The sequence below is a fragment of the Dermacentor albipictus genome, chromosome 7, assembly GCF_038994185.2.
Source record: "Dermacentor albipictus isolate Rhodes 1998 colony chromosome 7, USDA_Dalb.pri_finalv2, whole genome shotgun sequence".
NCBI lineage: Eukaryota > Metazoa > Arthropoda > Arachnida > Ixodida > Ixodidae > Dermacentor > Dermacentor albipictus.
The window spans coordinates 76,457,517-76,474,980 of NC_091827.1; the positions used below are offsets into that span (position 1 = coordinate 76,457,517).

At 43.1% G+C, this 17,464-nt stretch overlaps 2 protein-coding genes across 2 annotated transcripts in view; one reads left to right on the forward strand and one right to left on the reverse strand.

Moving 5' to 3' along the window:
- The window catches only part of LOC135899085 (kanadaptin), a 34,390-nt gene extending 26,832 nt beyond the window's left edge, over positions 1-7,558 (forward strand). Inside the window, exons 11-15 of the mRNA XM_065428346.2 lie at positions 653-743; positions 1,845-2,160; positions 5,182-5,255; positions 7,032-7,104; positions 7,382-7,558. Of these exons, the coding sequence (XP_065284418.1) occupies positions 653-743; positions 1,845-2,160; positions 5,182-5,255; positions 7,032-7,104; positions 7,382-7,431 (604 nt within the window). The 3' untranslated portion in view covers positions 7,432-7,558. The remainder of the gene's footprint in view (positions 1-652; positions 744-1,844; positions 2,161-5,181; positions 5,256-7,031; positions 7,105-7,381) is intronic.
- A 5,920-nt stretch (positions 7,559-13,478) lies between these two features.
- ifc (delta4-sphingolipid-FADS-like protein ifc) overlaps positions 13,479-17,464 on the reverse strand; it is a 44,802-nt gene continuing 40,816 nt past the window's right edge. The window contains exon 5 of the mRNA XM_065428350.2: positions 13,479-14,644. Within this exon, the coding sequence (XP_065284422.1) occupies positions 14,417-14,644 (228 nt within the window). The 3' untranslated portion in view covers positions 13,479-14,416. The remainder of the gene's footprint in view (positions 14,645-17,464) is intronic.

The window sequence follows — 17,464 nt, forward strand, 5'->3', positions numbered from 1 at the left end:
ACTTTGCTGACTGTGCTGCTGCTGTCTTGCCAAGTAGCTCAATGCAGAACAGCAGACATATAATGATTCAGCATGTACACATAGCCATTTGTACTACCGCTACAAATGTGCTTGTCAGTGGCTCACTCTGTTCTGTAATGAATTATGCAACAAAGCAACAAATGCTGCCTGGATATCCTCACTGCAACAAGCACACGCCCTCAAGTGCATCACTGCTTTATTTAAATTAAACTGATTTCTTTGGCTCCTTCTCCAGTTTTAAAGCGAACACATCTTTGAGGGGCTCTTTCACCGGTTTTTGTGGTTGAACTTTCTCCGTCGAGTGCACATGCTCTCGCACATTTGAGTTGCGAAGTGAGTTCATCACCGAATGCTAATTGGCCCTTTTAAGATGCATGTCCTGTTATGCGAGAGCTTTCTGTCGCCTGAACGTTTAGCTGCTGTTGTTGGTGGTGGCATTGTGTCGGGGCATTTCTTTTTCGCCGGCCGGAGGCGGTGGTCGCAGGGTGCATTCGTTGCTGGTGTCTCTTGCATGTCTCTTTCTATGCCATTTCGTCTTGCTGTCTCACTGCAGCTTTACTTACACTGACTCTCACTATAATTTCTTTTTTTCTTGGCTGGAAGCTCACTTTTATCTTGCACTCGCTTGCAGTGCTTTGCTAAATCCACAAGCTAAAGGCGAGGCACAAGGATCGAAGAAGGTCCTCCCAATGACGGGATCCCTGAAGAACAGGAAGAAACTGGTGAGAGAGATTGCACACTTTGGGAGGCCGAAGGGAAGCAAGTGATTGGATCTTACATGTGGTTTTATACATGGAATTGTTACCAGAAGGTTTGAATCTATTAAGATACGACAGTGCAGGTTCTTGTGCAAGAAAAGAGGTACTTTACAAATTCCTTGACGTGTAACTATCAGTGGCACCATTGTCTCCCATGCAAAGTCATTTGGAAAGGAGGTTGCAGCGATTGACCATCACTGGTTGACTTGGCTAAGGAGAGGGTGTTTAAATGATACAGCTGCCACTAGCATTGTTCTCTCGACCAGAGGCCTGGAATAACCGTAGTTATCCTGTATTGTCTGGTTTCCATGTGTGCTTCGAAAGTTTCATGTATCAAATTCAGAAATAGGGTAGAGATTAAATAGCTAGGACAATCTAATTTGTATTCAAAGTTTCAAGAGCTGTTCATGCAACCCATATTGTTACCACACGATTTAAAACTCTTACTAACTATTCCTTCTCTCAAAACCACATATCAATGTCATTGCCAACTATGGTGGTCTTATCGACAGTTTCCCTACACACAGTGTCATGGTGGAGTTTGAACCAGTGTAGTCAGCCATTTGCTGGGGAGAGCTGTGGAAAGTCCAGACGTGTGAAGTCCTTTTTCCACAGAAAGCATCAGCAGTTGAATCGAGAGGACACGTAACCTAGCATCAATGAACCAAGTGCCTGTGCAACATAGGCATACATTGCTTTAGGCGGCAGTTTTCGTTATTTGTAGTCAAATGAGCAGTTTTGTGGATACATAGAATTGTTCAGTTGCAAAAAAAGTGACAAATCTTTGCTTTTAACATGTTATAGATGTATTTTGAGGTACTGATCTTCCATTAACAACTCCAAAACATTTATCTCGAAGGTTAAGGTGAATCCCGACAGTCACGTTGGTTGCATGCAAATTATGACAGCTGTGCTATTTCTGTCTGCACCGGCTGAGAATCTGCTTATATGTACTATATTACAAGATTGTTATTAGTAGGCTGCACTTTTTTAGATCTTTGTATTGCACTAACCTATGATATTGTCGTGTGCTTCGATCAATATGCCGAGGGAATCACATTTCAGGTCATGCCAGAGCCCGAGAGAAGGGTGGTCGCATGCTCGTCTAGTCAAGATGGAGAGGAAGAAGATGAAGAGGAGGACGACAATGAACAAGGAGCAGAAAACAGGGCCGAAGCTGCCAGCAGAGCCAGTGATGGTGCCAAGGCCGAGGATGGAACCAGCCGCAGCATGGACACAGTCATGGACGAAACACCAGACAGCGGAACACCCTCAAGTCAAATGACAGAAGAGCAAGGAAAGACGGATGGGGCAAAATACGAAGACAAGTCCACATCTCAAGCCAAGACTGAGGAGGCAGAGAAGAAGCCAGTCATCATTGGTAAGCATAATTTTGATCTCATTGTGTGCAGCAGTGATGGTGTATTACTTCTAATGGTGCATAAATAATGTCATGGGACCTGCTACAGTGCAAGAATGAATGGAACTAGGTACAGTTGAAACTAAATATAATGGACACGGATATCAAGTAAATATGAAATGTTTCGCTGATATCAGCCCGTAAAGAATATGTGGTTATAATGAATATTGGATATAGTAACGAAGGTATTCTTATGTTGCACGTCAGTTCATTTAATAATGTTTGATTGTGACTACAACATCTGTTAACATTGCCTTCTGAAACTGTTAGGCCTAGTGTAGTCAGTAGTGGTGCTGCAGCCTAGAGTGGATGCAGAAGTGCTAACTTTGTTCGCCTTTAACTGCTGCATGTGCATTGCGGCAAATCCACCTCGGAAACATTTTGAAAAAAATCTGCAAAGCTTGTCGGTTATATTTTTTCATCACATTTGTGTAGTGTAGTGTCCCAATATGAAAAAAAAAGTCTATAGTTTTCTTCTTATATGTACCAGAATGTTGAAAAAATAATTTGTTAGGAAGTGGGTGCAGATGTGTGTCCAGGTGTTATGACAGCAATATAAATCACAAAATAATGCGTTTGGGCACCTAAACTTACCTGAAAGCACTAAAATGAGTTGACAAGTGTGGGTCATTTATGCCAAGCAAAGTGGGAAAATATTATATATATATATATATATATATATATATATATATATATATATATATATATATATATATATATATATATATATATATATATATATATATATATATATATATATATATATACTATGGCCTGAATGAGTAGGATTTATCCTGGCGATATCATTGGTACAGACAGACAGGATGTGGGAGCGAAAGTTTGTATCAACTGCAAAGGGACATGGGGTTCCTCGAAAAGAAAGAAATGCCATTGAAAATTTGTTCCGAGGCAGCATACTGCAATAGGGTAGTTGGTTATATGTTTTGAGGTAGGCACAGCGCTAAGGACAAGGACAAAGTGAAGACATATATATTAAAAAGACGACTCACTGCTTTGCTGTATACCTTTTAAATATCATTATTATATTATAAATTTCTTAGTCCCTAAAAGGTCACCCATGAGCATGTAGGTGCCACTTCCATTAAGGTTATCATCATGATTCATTGCTTCACATGAAGCCACACATCCACTGTAGCTGGGATTTATCTATTGTGTGTTCCACTCAGTAGAACACACAATAAATGAATAAAATCAGAGGAACAGTTATCTTACATAATTTGGCCCCTGGTTGAAGGCTTGAATGGGGCACCAATGCCTGTTAAGGGCATTTGCTCTACCATTAACAGGGAGCTTTCATTTACACAGCTAGAGTTTTAGGGTGGTGTCTGCCTTCGAAAGGGTACACGCCACCGTGTGCTATATGTTAGGCAAAGCTTTCTGCCAAACATAGCGATTTTGGAAACTCAAAATGGTGGTTCGTGACCAAGATATACGACGATACCCATGATCATTAGCCCTGCGTAAGTAATCACATAAGCTCTGCACCTAGCCGCCGAAAGATATAGCATGCGCAAGCTGTCTACAGTAGTGGAACAGCTGCGCCAATTGCGCCAAGAGTGGTGCCCTTGTTCCAAAATGCCACATTACGGAAAATTGTGCCGAGCCTGCGCCAAAGAAGCACAAGAGCTGCCTTGCTAGTGAAACTGAAACCAGAATCTAGTGTGCATGATCGTCACCATTATTAGTGTCATGGAGGTGAACCGAGTGGCCGTAGCCACTGTAGGCACCATACAGCTACAGATACAGGTGATTCCATCGGTCCTACATTTGCCGTTTTTGCTGTTTTGTTGCATTTATCTCTGGCAGAGGTTCAGTGTCTTGTCACTGTGTGGTTTTGTCTGTGCCATTTGTGGCGCAATTCTGTATTCCTCATATTGCTATGGTGCAGAGCTCACTCAAGAAAGTTGTCGGATCAAAAAGAAGCTTCGGACAACTTTCGGTTGCACATTGTTTGGCATAGTTGTTGACAGTGCCCCTTTAAACATACCTTGTAATATGCGTACTCAACTTCTGGCTACCAGGAAAAAAAAAAAAAAAACACCTAAGAGTTTGGCAACTGCTGACTGACAATTTGCTATCGGTGGGAACCTTCCTTGCAAACCTGCTTGATCGGAAAATCGCATCCTGTGGTTGTAATCTAAACAGCTTTCACACGACCCAACAATCAGTTATAAATTTTGTAAGTCAGAAGTAAAGAAACGTATGGATATCTTCAAAAAAGAATTCAGTTGTACACGTCCTATAGGGCATGATCTTCCTTACATGTCCTTGATCAATTTTTTTTGTTCTTTTGCTCGTTTGCTGCTCGAACTACTGGTGGAAGTCGAAATGGTAGAAGTGGCTTTATACTATGATGTATGCACAGGGAGAAGCATTCCATTAAAAATTAATAAGGCTAGCCTGGTAATTTTTATCCCGAAATGCCAAATCGATACGCACAAATCGATACGCACGATACGACTTTGTATCTGAGTACTATTTCAGTTAATATCGAGACCATATAGCGTATAGATATATGCTCGACCCTGCATCAAAAGTGCTCATCGCTGCGACGAAAGGTCAAATGACTGTTCCACCACTGTGCATAGTTAAACAGACTAATAGGGCATTCTTTATTACCAAACAAAAACGGGGCTTAATGCACTTCACGTTCTTGATGAGAGATGATGCTACCAAGTGTGTGCAAACATGCTGCAGAACTTGTTTTCTATACTTCATGCGACATACAAATTTGAAGAAATAAATGTGACGTGTTCAAATAAAATAAAAAGGCAACATATATATTGACAGAACATGCAGGTTCCTTGTGCGCATTGCAATGCTATAATGAAAAAAATTTAATTATTTGTGTACCATTATCGGCACGTCCTCTACTGTATCGAAAATCAAAATGGCAGTCTGCCAAATTTGTTTTCAAAAGCATTGTGGGCTTAAGTGGCATGACAGAAAATTGCTTTCTAGGTCCGGAGAGGCCTCCCATGGTGCTGGAGTTTGTCAAGAAGGCGCCCAAGATCATTCGGACAACCGAGAAGAAGGCAAGTTTGTTGCTCAATTTTCCAGCTGTGCAATGCCTTCGTTTCGGCCGTGCTTTTCTAAAAAAATCATGAGCCATTCCACTCTGTGAAGGTGGTTGACTAGCGAAGCTGTTTAGCACACAACACAGAGGTGGCACATAATTTTAAACAAAAGCACGAACTCATTTATTGTCTTGAAGGGCGGTCATTATTTTACTCGAAACTGCAATCACATTGTTTGACAACGTCAAATCGATGCACGTACGCCGCCGGGTGGTCGGTTGAGCTGGATCGGTGTGGCATCGCAAGGGATATGTCTGCAACACGGAACGCGTAAACCATCGCCTTTTCAGTACAGACACATCCACATTGAAATCACTGACGACAACAGGAGTAGTGTCATTGGAGCTAATTCACGCAAAGTGTGTAGCCATGAACCTTATAGGACTACAAGTCATTGATGGTGACAGTTTTCTGTATGCTGTTCTGCATTTTGTATGTGTGATTAGAAAGTATTTAAACACTGTTTGCTTCACTTTGTTGAGTGCTTCTAGCCTCTGCCTTATGGGGCTATGAACCATTGATGATGATAGCTTTCTGTTCACGGAGGACAAAAATGCACGGAACCTTAGCCATATACAGCTTCGCTGTAAAATTTACTAGAGGAGTCACCTACTAGTGTGTCGGTTCAGCCTGAATGGGAATGATGGGTAGTGCATGGATTTGCCGAAGATTTGTCCTTCTGGCTTCAAATAGTATTGCGAATTTGAAAATTAATTTCCGTAGGAAACTCCGTGGTTTTGAAAACTCCTTGTTGTTGAAATCGACAACCCTTTTGATGTTGGTACTTTGGCGATGCTTAGTAAAAGGTAAAAGCAAATTGTTGGATCAATGTAGGCTGTTTGATCACTCTGTTAGGAGCCGTGCAGCATTTTTTTTTATGCCAGGAAATGAGCTGCCCGTAAGCACTCGTTTACACTGCTTCATCTTCACGTATCGTCTCACTCGTGGTGGAAACACGAATCGGTGCTTCACTTTTATGCTGCCAGGAACCCTGCCACGCTACGACTATTGTTACGAGGAAATTATGTTAATGAGCACAGACTGGCAAGATGGCACAGCCCTGCAGCCAATGTCGAAGTCGGCACGAGTACAGTGCCAGCCAAAACCATTGTCATCTTTGTCAGTGTGCAAAGCACCCGTCACAATGTGTTCAGTTCTCAAACAGTATTGGTTGAAGTGCCAGTGGCCCTCTTCTGTTGTAGTATAACCAAACTGTTTGCCTTTAGCAAGACAGTTAAAGGTGTCCTTTGTTGGCAGTAGCAGTACACACTACCATGCCTTATTACCGTGATCTTTCTGCCAGCGCATTGCATTAGCTGCAACCAGAGCTTACCAATTACACCAGTTGCAACGCTCCCCACAGACCAGTCACTTCAGCACCCAGACACACTTGGAGAAAAGCAGTGTTGTTATTTGTGGCACCTATGTACGAAAAAACTGTCAAGCTCCACTTCTCCATCACTGCTACAAGAAAAAAAAAGTTTAAGCACTTTCAAGCAAAGCATGTTTAAGTCGGGATTTGCCATTTTTTTAGCGTGTTTACCGGACAATGGGCGACATCTAAACAAAACTTCATTTTTCCGCTCAATTGGTGGTGAACCACTCAATTAAGCCCCACATATTGACTCGAAAAGCATGCCTGGAGTTTTGGAACTGGTGAGATTGAAGAACTCTGGTGACAGCATTGTTGAATCACTGTTGTGTGGTGAACAGAGTGGCTTGCTGTCCTTGCAGAACAAAGAGAGCCAGAAGAAGAAACACCCATTTGAGAGTTCAGATGACTATGTTGGGTGGCTTCCTCCAGAAGGTGAGCTTGCTTGCACTGCTCGTCTTGGTTTCAAGAATTTGAGAACTGTCATGGTAGCCTCAGAGACAAAGAGACCGACAAAAGTGATGCTTCATATAGTAGACTCACTCTTTGCCTTGTGGCAAGGGTGATGCCGAGGAGGTGGCCTGATGATATCACTTTTTTTTTACCACTCTTCCATCTTTTCAGTTGCTTTACCCACTTGCAGTTTGGCAAGGTTAAACTTCATATATACTATTTTTGACGTTTAATTCATCACGAAATTCTCCTCGTGCAGGCCAGTCTGGGGATGGCAAGACACACCTCAACGCCAAGTATGGGTACTAAGCTGCGTCAGCTTGGAGGCGCATGGTGGCTACATCGTCGTGCACGCACATTCATTTCACATCACCTTTCGCGAAGATGCCTGTGTAAATAGCAGTCAAAAGGAATAAAGACGCTCTTGTTGATTGAAGGTTTCTTATTTTCCTAAACATCCCACAGAAGCAGTGGGCACCAGAGTGTAATTGCATCATTAATCTTAGCTGTACAGTATTATTTACATGGGGAGGACAGACAACAGAACTACAAGAAGAACTGCTCGTCAATCAAAGCAGCTAGTATTTGCAGCACATCTGAGAATAACAATCAAAGTAAGAAGTGAATCAGCAGGCGATAGTTCATACAACAGGTCTTGACTGTCGAAGTTATGCTGCCTGGGTAGCATGCATAAGAACATCAACATGCAAGCTGTGGTCTGAGTACGTTGTTTTTATAAGTCGGTGTTCTTGAGAATGTTACCCAAGTTGTGTACAACTCATACAATCAAGACTAACTGGTAGGTTACACTGAATGAAGGCCAGGGGATGATTGTGTGCTTTGGTGTCTGTATTAAGTGCTGCAAGTTTTGCTCACAAACACATTGTAGCTAAATGGGGGTCACATCTGTACAGAGAGGCTCCATAAACAAATAATCCATTCACTTAATACTTCATCCGAACCAGAATATTGTATCAATTCCATTTGATTCCTTTTCACCAGTGTCACTGGTTCGATCAATGGCGAGCCAAACACAATCATCACAGTTGGGCAATTATGAGTGGTTAACAGGAATGGAAGTTCAGTGAAAGGAATTGTTGCAATGCACTGAATCTCTGGGTCCACATTTTCAATCACTTATGGCAGCATTGGTTAAACCAATCGAAACAAATGCAAGAAAAGCAATTTGCCAGCCAGCAACCTGTATCTAGTAACTGCACTGATAAGACAGGAAAGCAGTAACACTGCAACATCCAGGCATGTTTTTTGCTACATTCAGACAGTGCACTAAATCCCATATGAACATATTGCCAAAAGTGATGACTGATCAAGAATGCAACCCCTAGCTTGGGAGTGAAAAGCTTGGCGAGTGGGAATTGAAAATGCCGTGAACATGCTCTGCACAGGTTAAACGAATGGCAACATGCAGACATGCCACATTGCACTGGGTAAAATGAGTGGAAACGGGCAGGTACTGCCATGTTGAATCGGTGAAACAAACAGTGAGGAGCAATACCCCGAAAACCAGGTTGGAAAATGAAAGAAAAATTGAGTGGGCCTTAAAGCTGTGCAATGGTTACAAGTATTTGAGAAGCCGAACATGCTAGAGCTACATGGCATCTGTCCAGCTGCAAGCACAGTAGTGTATTCCATAGAAAAGATTTCATAAAAGCCGGACCCGGCTCCAAGACTTGAATGAATGAGTGCCTTCTGCTTACTGAATGAACCCGTCTGGTCACTTATACATTGCACGTGGCAAGTCATCACCACTTTTCCTTTAGGTGCCACCGCAAAGCTTTAACCAACACTAAACCACATGCCCGCAAGAGACATGATGGCAAGCTGATGCCTAAAAAGCAACACATACGCTATGCACTTAAGACATCAAGCAAAATGAAAGCCGACAGCAAGTACTTGCGCAAATTATTTGGTAAAAGGTAGTCTTGTATAAAATGCAAGCAGCAAGATATATTCAAAAGGACAATGTCCTAATCATTGCCAGCACAAGTGAGTGGCCGCTTCTAATATACAAGAAAATATCATTAAGAAATGGCACCAAAAGGCATGTAAGAAACCTTTATACACTGCGGTGAGTCACTGCAGGACAATGGCTTTCCCAGCCCTGTTACCTTTTGTCTTCATTACTCCTACAGGCATTGGCTGGCAGGACATGCAGGATTTCCATGCCGGCAACGAGGTTTCACCAGTTATGCTTGTTGCCTGCCTCAGACGCAACCAACCCCAGCCGTCGCTGGTATAAATGTGTGAAGGCCTTTATTCTGCATCTTTACACTGAATTGAGGCGTGCTCTTTGTTTTTGGTCATTTGCTTGCATTACACACCAGTGCACACTTTGCCTTCAGTGCCGCTGGATGTGTGTGTGCACTACTCCGACGGAGTGTTTCTAATGTCTCAAACCTCGCCACCTGGCTGCCCCATACGTGAAAGCTGGCGCGCATTGTCTTCGCTTAGCTGGCACATTTCTTCAATCACATCGGCACCCACGCCACTCAATCCAAGTGCCCCTCTGCTCCTAGCAAGTTTCCGCCGTTCCACCTCTCGGTATAGCCCTCGCCAAGGAATTGCTCGATATCCTCATAACGCACAATACGGGCTACGTCCCTTAGAATGCTACCGCGTTACGTGTAGCCAGTCACATGTTCGCCGGGTCACATAGAAAGATTACTTCTTGATAACAGAGTGAGAGGAATACAGCAATAAAGAGCAAGAGAAGGAAGGAAAAACACTCACACCGTGAAGTGTTTTATCAGCACCTACCCTGATTGGTGGCTCTCCTGAGTTGAGCTGGCTATTGCTGTCCAATGCTTTGCATATTAGCTAGAGAGTGCTATCAATGATGGAGAGAGCCCAACAAAAATGTAGAAACGCCACAGTCTTCTGATTTAGGGAAGTGATTCAAATCCTTAAATGAGCAGCCACTAAAGTACACCTGCGGCATCGCCTGACACTGCGCTAATAAACAGTCCCAAAAGCAAGTGAAGAGGTATCGTATGGTCGCTTGAAAGACAATATGAAAGCAATGCACCCAGGTACTGTATCTCTTCTTAATGTTTAACCCGCACCCCCAATTATAACACCCCAAAAAGAAGAAAAGAAATGCGCCAAAGTGCACAGAAATATTTGCTAAGATTTTTTTGAGAAACAGTCTCCATTCACAGATGCACGACTCGTTCATGCCATATCCTTGGCCAGCGGCTCTGTTCCCCACCTGTTCGGTGACATTGATAATTTGTGCACCTCTCTTTAAATAATTTCTCGTATTGCCATTAAACAGTGTGCAGATGTACAAGGTCACGTAAGTCATTGATCAAGTGTTAGCCAAGAATGAACCATTGCCATTAAGCATACTTACATTACCTACACGGAATATGAGAGCCTACACTAATTATCACTTTAACCTGTGTGCTTGTAAAAATGATTAAGAGATTACTTGAATTTAATGGGGCCCTAATTTGGAATTCTATACCGAATAATAGTAAAGCTAATCACTTTTTACCAGCACTAAAGCAGCATTTATTGAATTGCGTGAATAGCTATTGTGAGTTACGAGCTGCCTCTGTATTTCTTTTGCTATAATTATAAAATTTGTATGCACCATATATCTTGCTGCAAATGAAAAATATAACATATAACATGACATACATAACATATGACATACATAACATATGACATATATAACATATGTCTTATAACAAAATACTCATTTTGTTACATGGAGCCGCCACTAGCCGCCATGGCAATGAAGTCCAACAATGTTTTGTGTACATGGAGTAATCTTTTTGGTGGAAATAAGGAAATGAATGAATCTTCAGATTTTACTGCATGGTAAAGGACTGCCGTCAAGCGCAGCCAATTGTGACGAGAGTTCTAGTTTGGCAGCGGCGCTGCATGCACTCTTTGCTAACTACTAACATAGCTAAACAACAAAATGGCAACCTAAAAAGAAGGGAACAGGCGACCACGAAATAGGAAGGGAGAGAGATTCGAAGAGCGGGGGCCGAGTTAGGGTGGGGTTTTCTTAGAGATAACGAAACTTTGGATGGCAGTGAACTTCACCTCGAGGTGTGGCTTAATGGCAGTGCAGCACGCACTGCTGTGAAGCCACACCTAAAGGCATAATTCGTATACAAGTCTCACCCCGCCCTTACTGCTATATTTAAAAATGTGTGGTGCGGGTTACCCGTGCAAATGCACGGTAGTATGAAAATAACTACTTTCTTTCCAACCAACAGACGACACCTGAGGTCACGTCTCAGTTGCACGCTCTTGGGTAATACTTTCACACAGTGGAGCACTGCTCTGCAACACACGAACTGTATGTGAAGAATGGGATGGAGGATAAACGAGAAGTGAACACGCTCGTTAACCTACCCTTGTTGTGTGTCCTACGTCCCATTCGTCTATGTCCAGTTCTCATTGTCTCACTCTGTCCGTTTCTTAGTGTGGCTGCAAATGACAAAAAAAATCAAGCCCCTTGGATTCCCTTAATCTTCTCGCATAATGCACAGCGAGGGCCTCACGCGTGTCAGCTTTGATGCCACGAGGCAGCATATGAGGGTTTATTGGCCACTTGCGTACCTTCACTTTTACGTCAGACTGCATCCAATGCGGCACCTCATAGAAGAGGGGGGCGATCATATTAGCTGATCAGATTCGCCGATCAGCGTGCGCTGAAAGCAATACCTCCACAACTAGTCAAGCCAGAGTACGGTTGCTCCATGCTGCAACCTTTGAGTCACTTGGAGTGTTTTACATTGGTATTCAGCAGTTGACAATGTTGTGCCAAGCAAAATAACTCCTTCATCAAATAGAGCCAAGGCAACAGGATGGAAAAGTCTCTTAATAAGTATCTGCCGCATAGCACAGAGAAAAAGTCGTCTACAAGCGGCGTTCATAACAAATGGAGAAAAAGGAACAGCGGACGAAAGGAGGAATCTGACAACGCAAGCACTGGTGTTTGGCCAGACGTCTCATTGAACTGCACGACAAACAAGTAAAATATATGTGTGGCATGATTTGCTTGTGCTTCTTACACATCTTGCAAACACCACATACCTCTTGTCAGTGTAATAAAACCTTTAGTTGCAAGTATAGTGCTCATGTTTTCTTTTCGTTTAGTGTTCCTTTTCGCAGTGCTTGTAGCCTACAATGTTAAAACTTCCAACTCGCCCAGTTCACCCTACAGTCCACAAGCACACCAAAAATGGTGTTATAAGTTAGATCAAGCATTGTGCTTTAAATGCTGGCAGACTATGAACGCACTCTCTTCCCTAGCATGACCACATTGGTTTCACACAAACACACATGAAAGCATTAACAGAAGCTAATTTTCACTGTAGCACCGCACTAGAAAAAGAAAGCTTTAATAAAAAAATAGCAAAGCCTTTGTGACTCGAAAGACACCACAGATGCTTCAAACTTCCAGGATTGCCCACAAAGAACTGCATTGAGACAGATCTTATTCCGACTAACTACTGCCAAGCTGAAAAATGGAACCAGGGTAAATAAAACACCCCAAATTTTTAGAAAGCTTGCTGCTTCTCCACTTTAACATGCGAAGAAATTGCACTGTACAATGAGCTTTAGCAGACTTCCTGCTCGGCTATTCAGGTGCACCCTTACATGTTGAGCAGTTGCATGCTTATGCCCACTTTCGGCAATCTCTTCAGCTGTCTCGACATCCCTCGGAGGCATGACAACTACGCTTTTACTGTCAAGAGAGTTTCGCGCAGCCTCTGTTCTTACTGATCGCGGCCGAAACAGACGCCGCTGTCTTGAACTGTGTCCCTGCATCTGGGTCTGATCATCGCAGTAACTGCCATTTTTTGAAAAGTGAGACAACGTAAGAGTTTTTGACAAAGCAACAGCCAACTGCATAGCAAGTTTACACCAGCTTGAACAATTGGTTGCTTTCGAGCATTGTTGACCTGAAGGGCAGCGACATTGGTTATATGGCAAGATTTGGCAGGTCTACCAGTGAAACTGCTTCACCCTTGTGTTTTGTTTTCTTTCGTTCTATGTCATGCTTTCATCATTGGCTGCCTGTTGCAGCATTTTCAAACATAAATGGAGGAAACTTTCTGTAAACATCTGATGCTGTGAGAAATCCTTTGACGGCCTGAAATAGCATGACACAAAGCTATGACATCTACTAAAACACGGGAAAATACAATGGACTAATCTATGGTCAAGGTGCCAAAAGACAATGACAGACTTCTGGCACAGTGAGTCATAATTACCAGTTATGCCACCTTTCAGTTCTGCTACAGTGCAGTGGCCACCCTCCCATGGAACGCCAAAGCCCGCCTCCGTTTGATAAAAACTTTACACAAAGCTCAATGTGAGCACATCACCAGGACATTCTTCTCACCCTTTCGACAAGAAAACAAAACAAAACAAAAAAAAAGAAAACACTGCTGCGCAATCCACACATTACACCACCTTTGAAAGACATGTACATCCCACACAATTCCTGCTTCACAAACCACAGTCCCAGTCTCTTGCACTTTGATCCACACTGTTTCCACACTGCCGCACTGTCTATCCTTTGTCATTCGTGAAGGCTTGTCTTCACATGATGGTTCGAAGCACTCATTCCCCACACTTTGGCTGTTGCAGACGTAGCACAGTCGCGCACAGTTCCTCTGCCACCGCAAGTAGCCAGCTGTGAAGCTTTTCAACAATGCCCGTTGCAGGAAGGCTTCGTGGCAGCATCTAATAATGCCCTCTAACGATGCACTTGGTCGCACAAGCTAGTTCACTCTGTTGAAGGCATCGCTGCTCCCGCAAACTTTCATCTCTTCCACAACAGCCTCTTGCAACAGCACTACCTGACTCGGTCACTGCAAGCCTTTCACTTCAAGCCTTCCACATTGCAAAACCACACCACACAATTCAACACACGCAACTCTCTCCCATGAGCTTGCCAAACCAGGGCAGTCCCCCACAGACATGTGCCTTCTGCCCAATATTATAAGCCATCAACCCCAAGCCTTCTCCAACATTTCCTTGCTGATCCTCTCAATTATGGCACACTGATGTTTACTGGTACTCTTGCACTTCATGTGTGTCACAGGATCCAGCATCTTTTGCCAAGTAAAAAGCCTCACCTTCTCCTCTCCTTTCCAGCACTACTTCTCAGTTCATCCCCTTTTCATCATGTGCGTAACAAGCATTAAAACTACAATGTCCCAACCCCTGTGTACAAATGCCTCTCCGTCCCATCCTTCCCTTCCCATGTACCCCCTTTCCTTTACCCCCCTTTCTGATGACCTCACTCTCCCTTTTTGACCCCGTTGGAGCCGTTCATGTCGGCGAACGTGACATCGGAGATGGGCTTGATCACGTCCCCAGACCCGTCAAGCACGGGCATGGCTGCCCCCTTCCGCTTGATGCGGGCATACGGCCCAATGTCAGGATCCATGATGAAGTCGTAGAGGACCTTGACCCACGAGTTGTGCTGGGGCAGGTCATCGTAGAACTCCCCGGCAATCTTCTTGACCTGGAATAGATGGTCACCTGAGCAAGGCGCTGAGAAAACTTTGTTGCCGACCGGCTCGCATGCCAGCAACTGCCTGCTTTTTGATCTTCTGAAACAGCAGTACGTATATGTGGTGAGTGTAGTGTTGCTGGCAAGAATGCCTGGATGACACAGATTTAACAAGGATGTATGCATGAAGATATTGAACTTGTTCTACGAGTTCACAAGTACGAAATGTACTAATGCTGTCCTATACTGAACAGCACACAAGCAGCACAGAACGATCTTAAAGGAATCATTGATGACAAACGAGTGATAATTACAGCGGAGTACTGAATGATCGGCTGCATTACTGCCTACACCAGTTCCTGCAGAGTGAGGTTGTTATGGTACAGTCCCTCAATCACGCATACCTCAGAACGATAATCTCACTGGTTGTGTGATCTCACTGGTCACCCATTTAAGGTTGCTCACCCACGGGCCTACACTGCTACTTTTCCTGCATAATTTTTTATTTTCTTCTTTTTTGTGAACTGCAACAGACTAGAATGGCCTTTCTCACCACCAAGTGATGGCAATCGCATCTTCATTTTGAATTTCTGAAAGCAGCCATAAATACATGTATTTGAACTGTTTTTTCTCGCAACCCACCCATCCTGCAATACCCCTAAATGCAGTCATTAAGGCACTGAAGTCATGTAATGAACCCAGTTTAACAAATGAAAAAGCAGTAAATTGTGGCCCTTATCTAACAGCTGCTACCGTACAATTACTGTCATTGTAAAATACAACTGTGACAAAATCTCACTGTAGAGAAGATGTATATATTGAATTGGATGCATTAAGAGGCAATGTGTGATCAACTATTTGTTTGCTCTCGAGGAACTGAGGTTTTATACAATAAATTTATAGAACTGAGTTTTTATGCCAGAACCAAGCGCTACCTAAATGAGCAAAATTAGAGAAAGTACAAGATAAAGTGTTTATGTGTTAGTAGCCCTACTTTGCAGGAACACATGACTGAGAGCAGACATGGACTTCACCCTATACAAGAACTAATTCAGGCAGAAAAGACTGTACACTTAGGCCAATATCTGTGCCAGCAGTCCACTGATAGCTTTGATTGAGACAGAGTTTGTGCTTTTCTCGAGCATGGGCTCAGACCTTGTTCTGTGTGTTTGAACTGCTCAATACTACAGTGCAGCTGCTTTTGTATACTTAACACGCTTTTTCCAAATGCGATTTTTACTGCAGAGGCTGTTTTCTTGAGGTCTCTGGTAGATTCATTTCACACAGAAACTACTATGTCATCATTCAAGATGGTTCAACACATGGCAGCACACGTATACAGTGTTGGCATTACATACCGACTCTGCAAATATTTCAGTTGCCAGACTTGTCTATGAAATTATGCAATGAAAACAAATTCTGCCTGAATAGTAGCTTCACTGTAACAGATATAGGCCTCCAGGTGCGTCATTCCTTTAATAAAAAACATTGCTTTGGTTCTTTTCGCCGTTTTAAAGCAAACGGCTTTCTTTGGTTCCTTCAATCACTTTTGTACTCGAATGGCTGCATTTGTTGCCCAATGCTAACTACAGTAGAATCTTGATGACATTAATCTCTCGGGACGGAGCAAAAAATATCACACAAAAACGTAATAAAATTGGGAAGTTGCTGACTTGCTCAAAATTATTCATATAATTTTTTTCAGCAATCCTATGATCTTTCTTTAGTTCATGGCGAAATATTACGAAGAAATATGCAGCAGAATAAACCTTGGATTTTTTTAGTCAGTTGTCCTTGAAATAGGGAAGAAAATCGTGTGTTTCGGGATGTGCTATCGCACCACTGCATGGTGTGGCTTTCTGCTGATAAGTACTGCCATCTTGGTATCACCACAAACACAAGATCAGAGCTTCAGATAGACACAGCGCCGTATTTCTCAATGTAGAAATGAAGTTCCAAAAAAAGTTTTAGGGGTAGAAGGGAAGACTAGTGTCACGATTTGTTACTGTAGTCACATGCCATCCTATTGGCTGTCGTGGATTTCAATAGCTGGCACACTTCACATGTTTCAAGGCTGACATTTCAAGATCTGCCTCGTTATCTCCAATGTTTCTTTTCGTTGCTGCATCCTAGTTGCTGCCTGATGGTGATAAGGAGATGATTTGCACAAGACGCGGAAATCTGTTTTCTCGGTTTTCTCGGCAGCTGTGAAGGAAGCTAATTCATAATGTGCATTGTGAAAATTAAGGCACGAAACTTCGCAAACTGCCATTGGGCACCAAAGATGACGAAACATGTGGAATCCAGAGACAAGGCTACCCACTTAAGTGAATGCTGCCGGTCTTGCTGACATGGGAAGACTAGGTCAAGTAAGATTGCTCGCTTCTGATAAAGTTGCATGGCATCTGAAAACGGCCTACATACTGCATGATATTGCTTAAGCACAGAAATGTAAATAAAGCTTAAAGAAAGCAAGGAAAGCATCAGAAAAAGAATTTTAAAGAAAAGGAGAAAGAAAGAAGCAGCTGCAATTTATGCATTGACACGGGCGCTCTGCCGACCTGCCAACAGCGTGGCGCTACCACCGTGCCGTGCGGGAGCCTCCTCAGCCAGCGATTATGAAGTGGCTTGGTTGTTCGTATCACCCTCTGTGACCCGAAAAGTGGTCAGCGACATCTGAACTTTGGAATGCTGTAAGTTAATGGGCTTGGCCTGCAACTTTCAAAAAATTTCTATAATCCTGAATTATTTATAAGGTGTGACCGCATCCTCGCATCCCCGAGATTCTACTGTAGCTCCGAGATGCAAGGAAGGTTTAGATGCTGTGGTTGG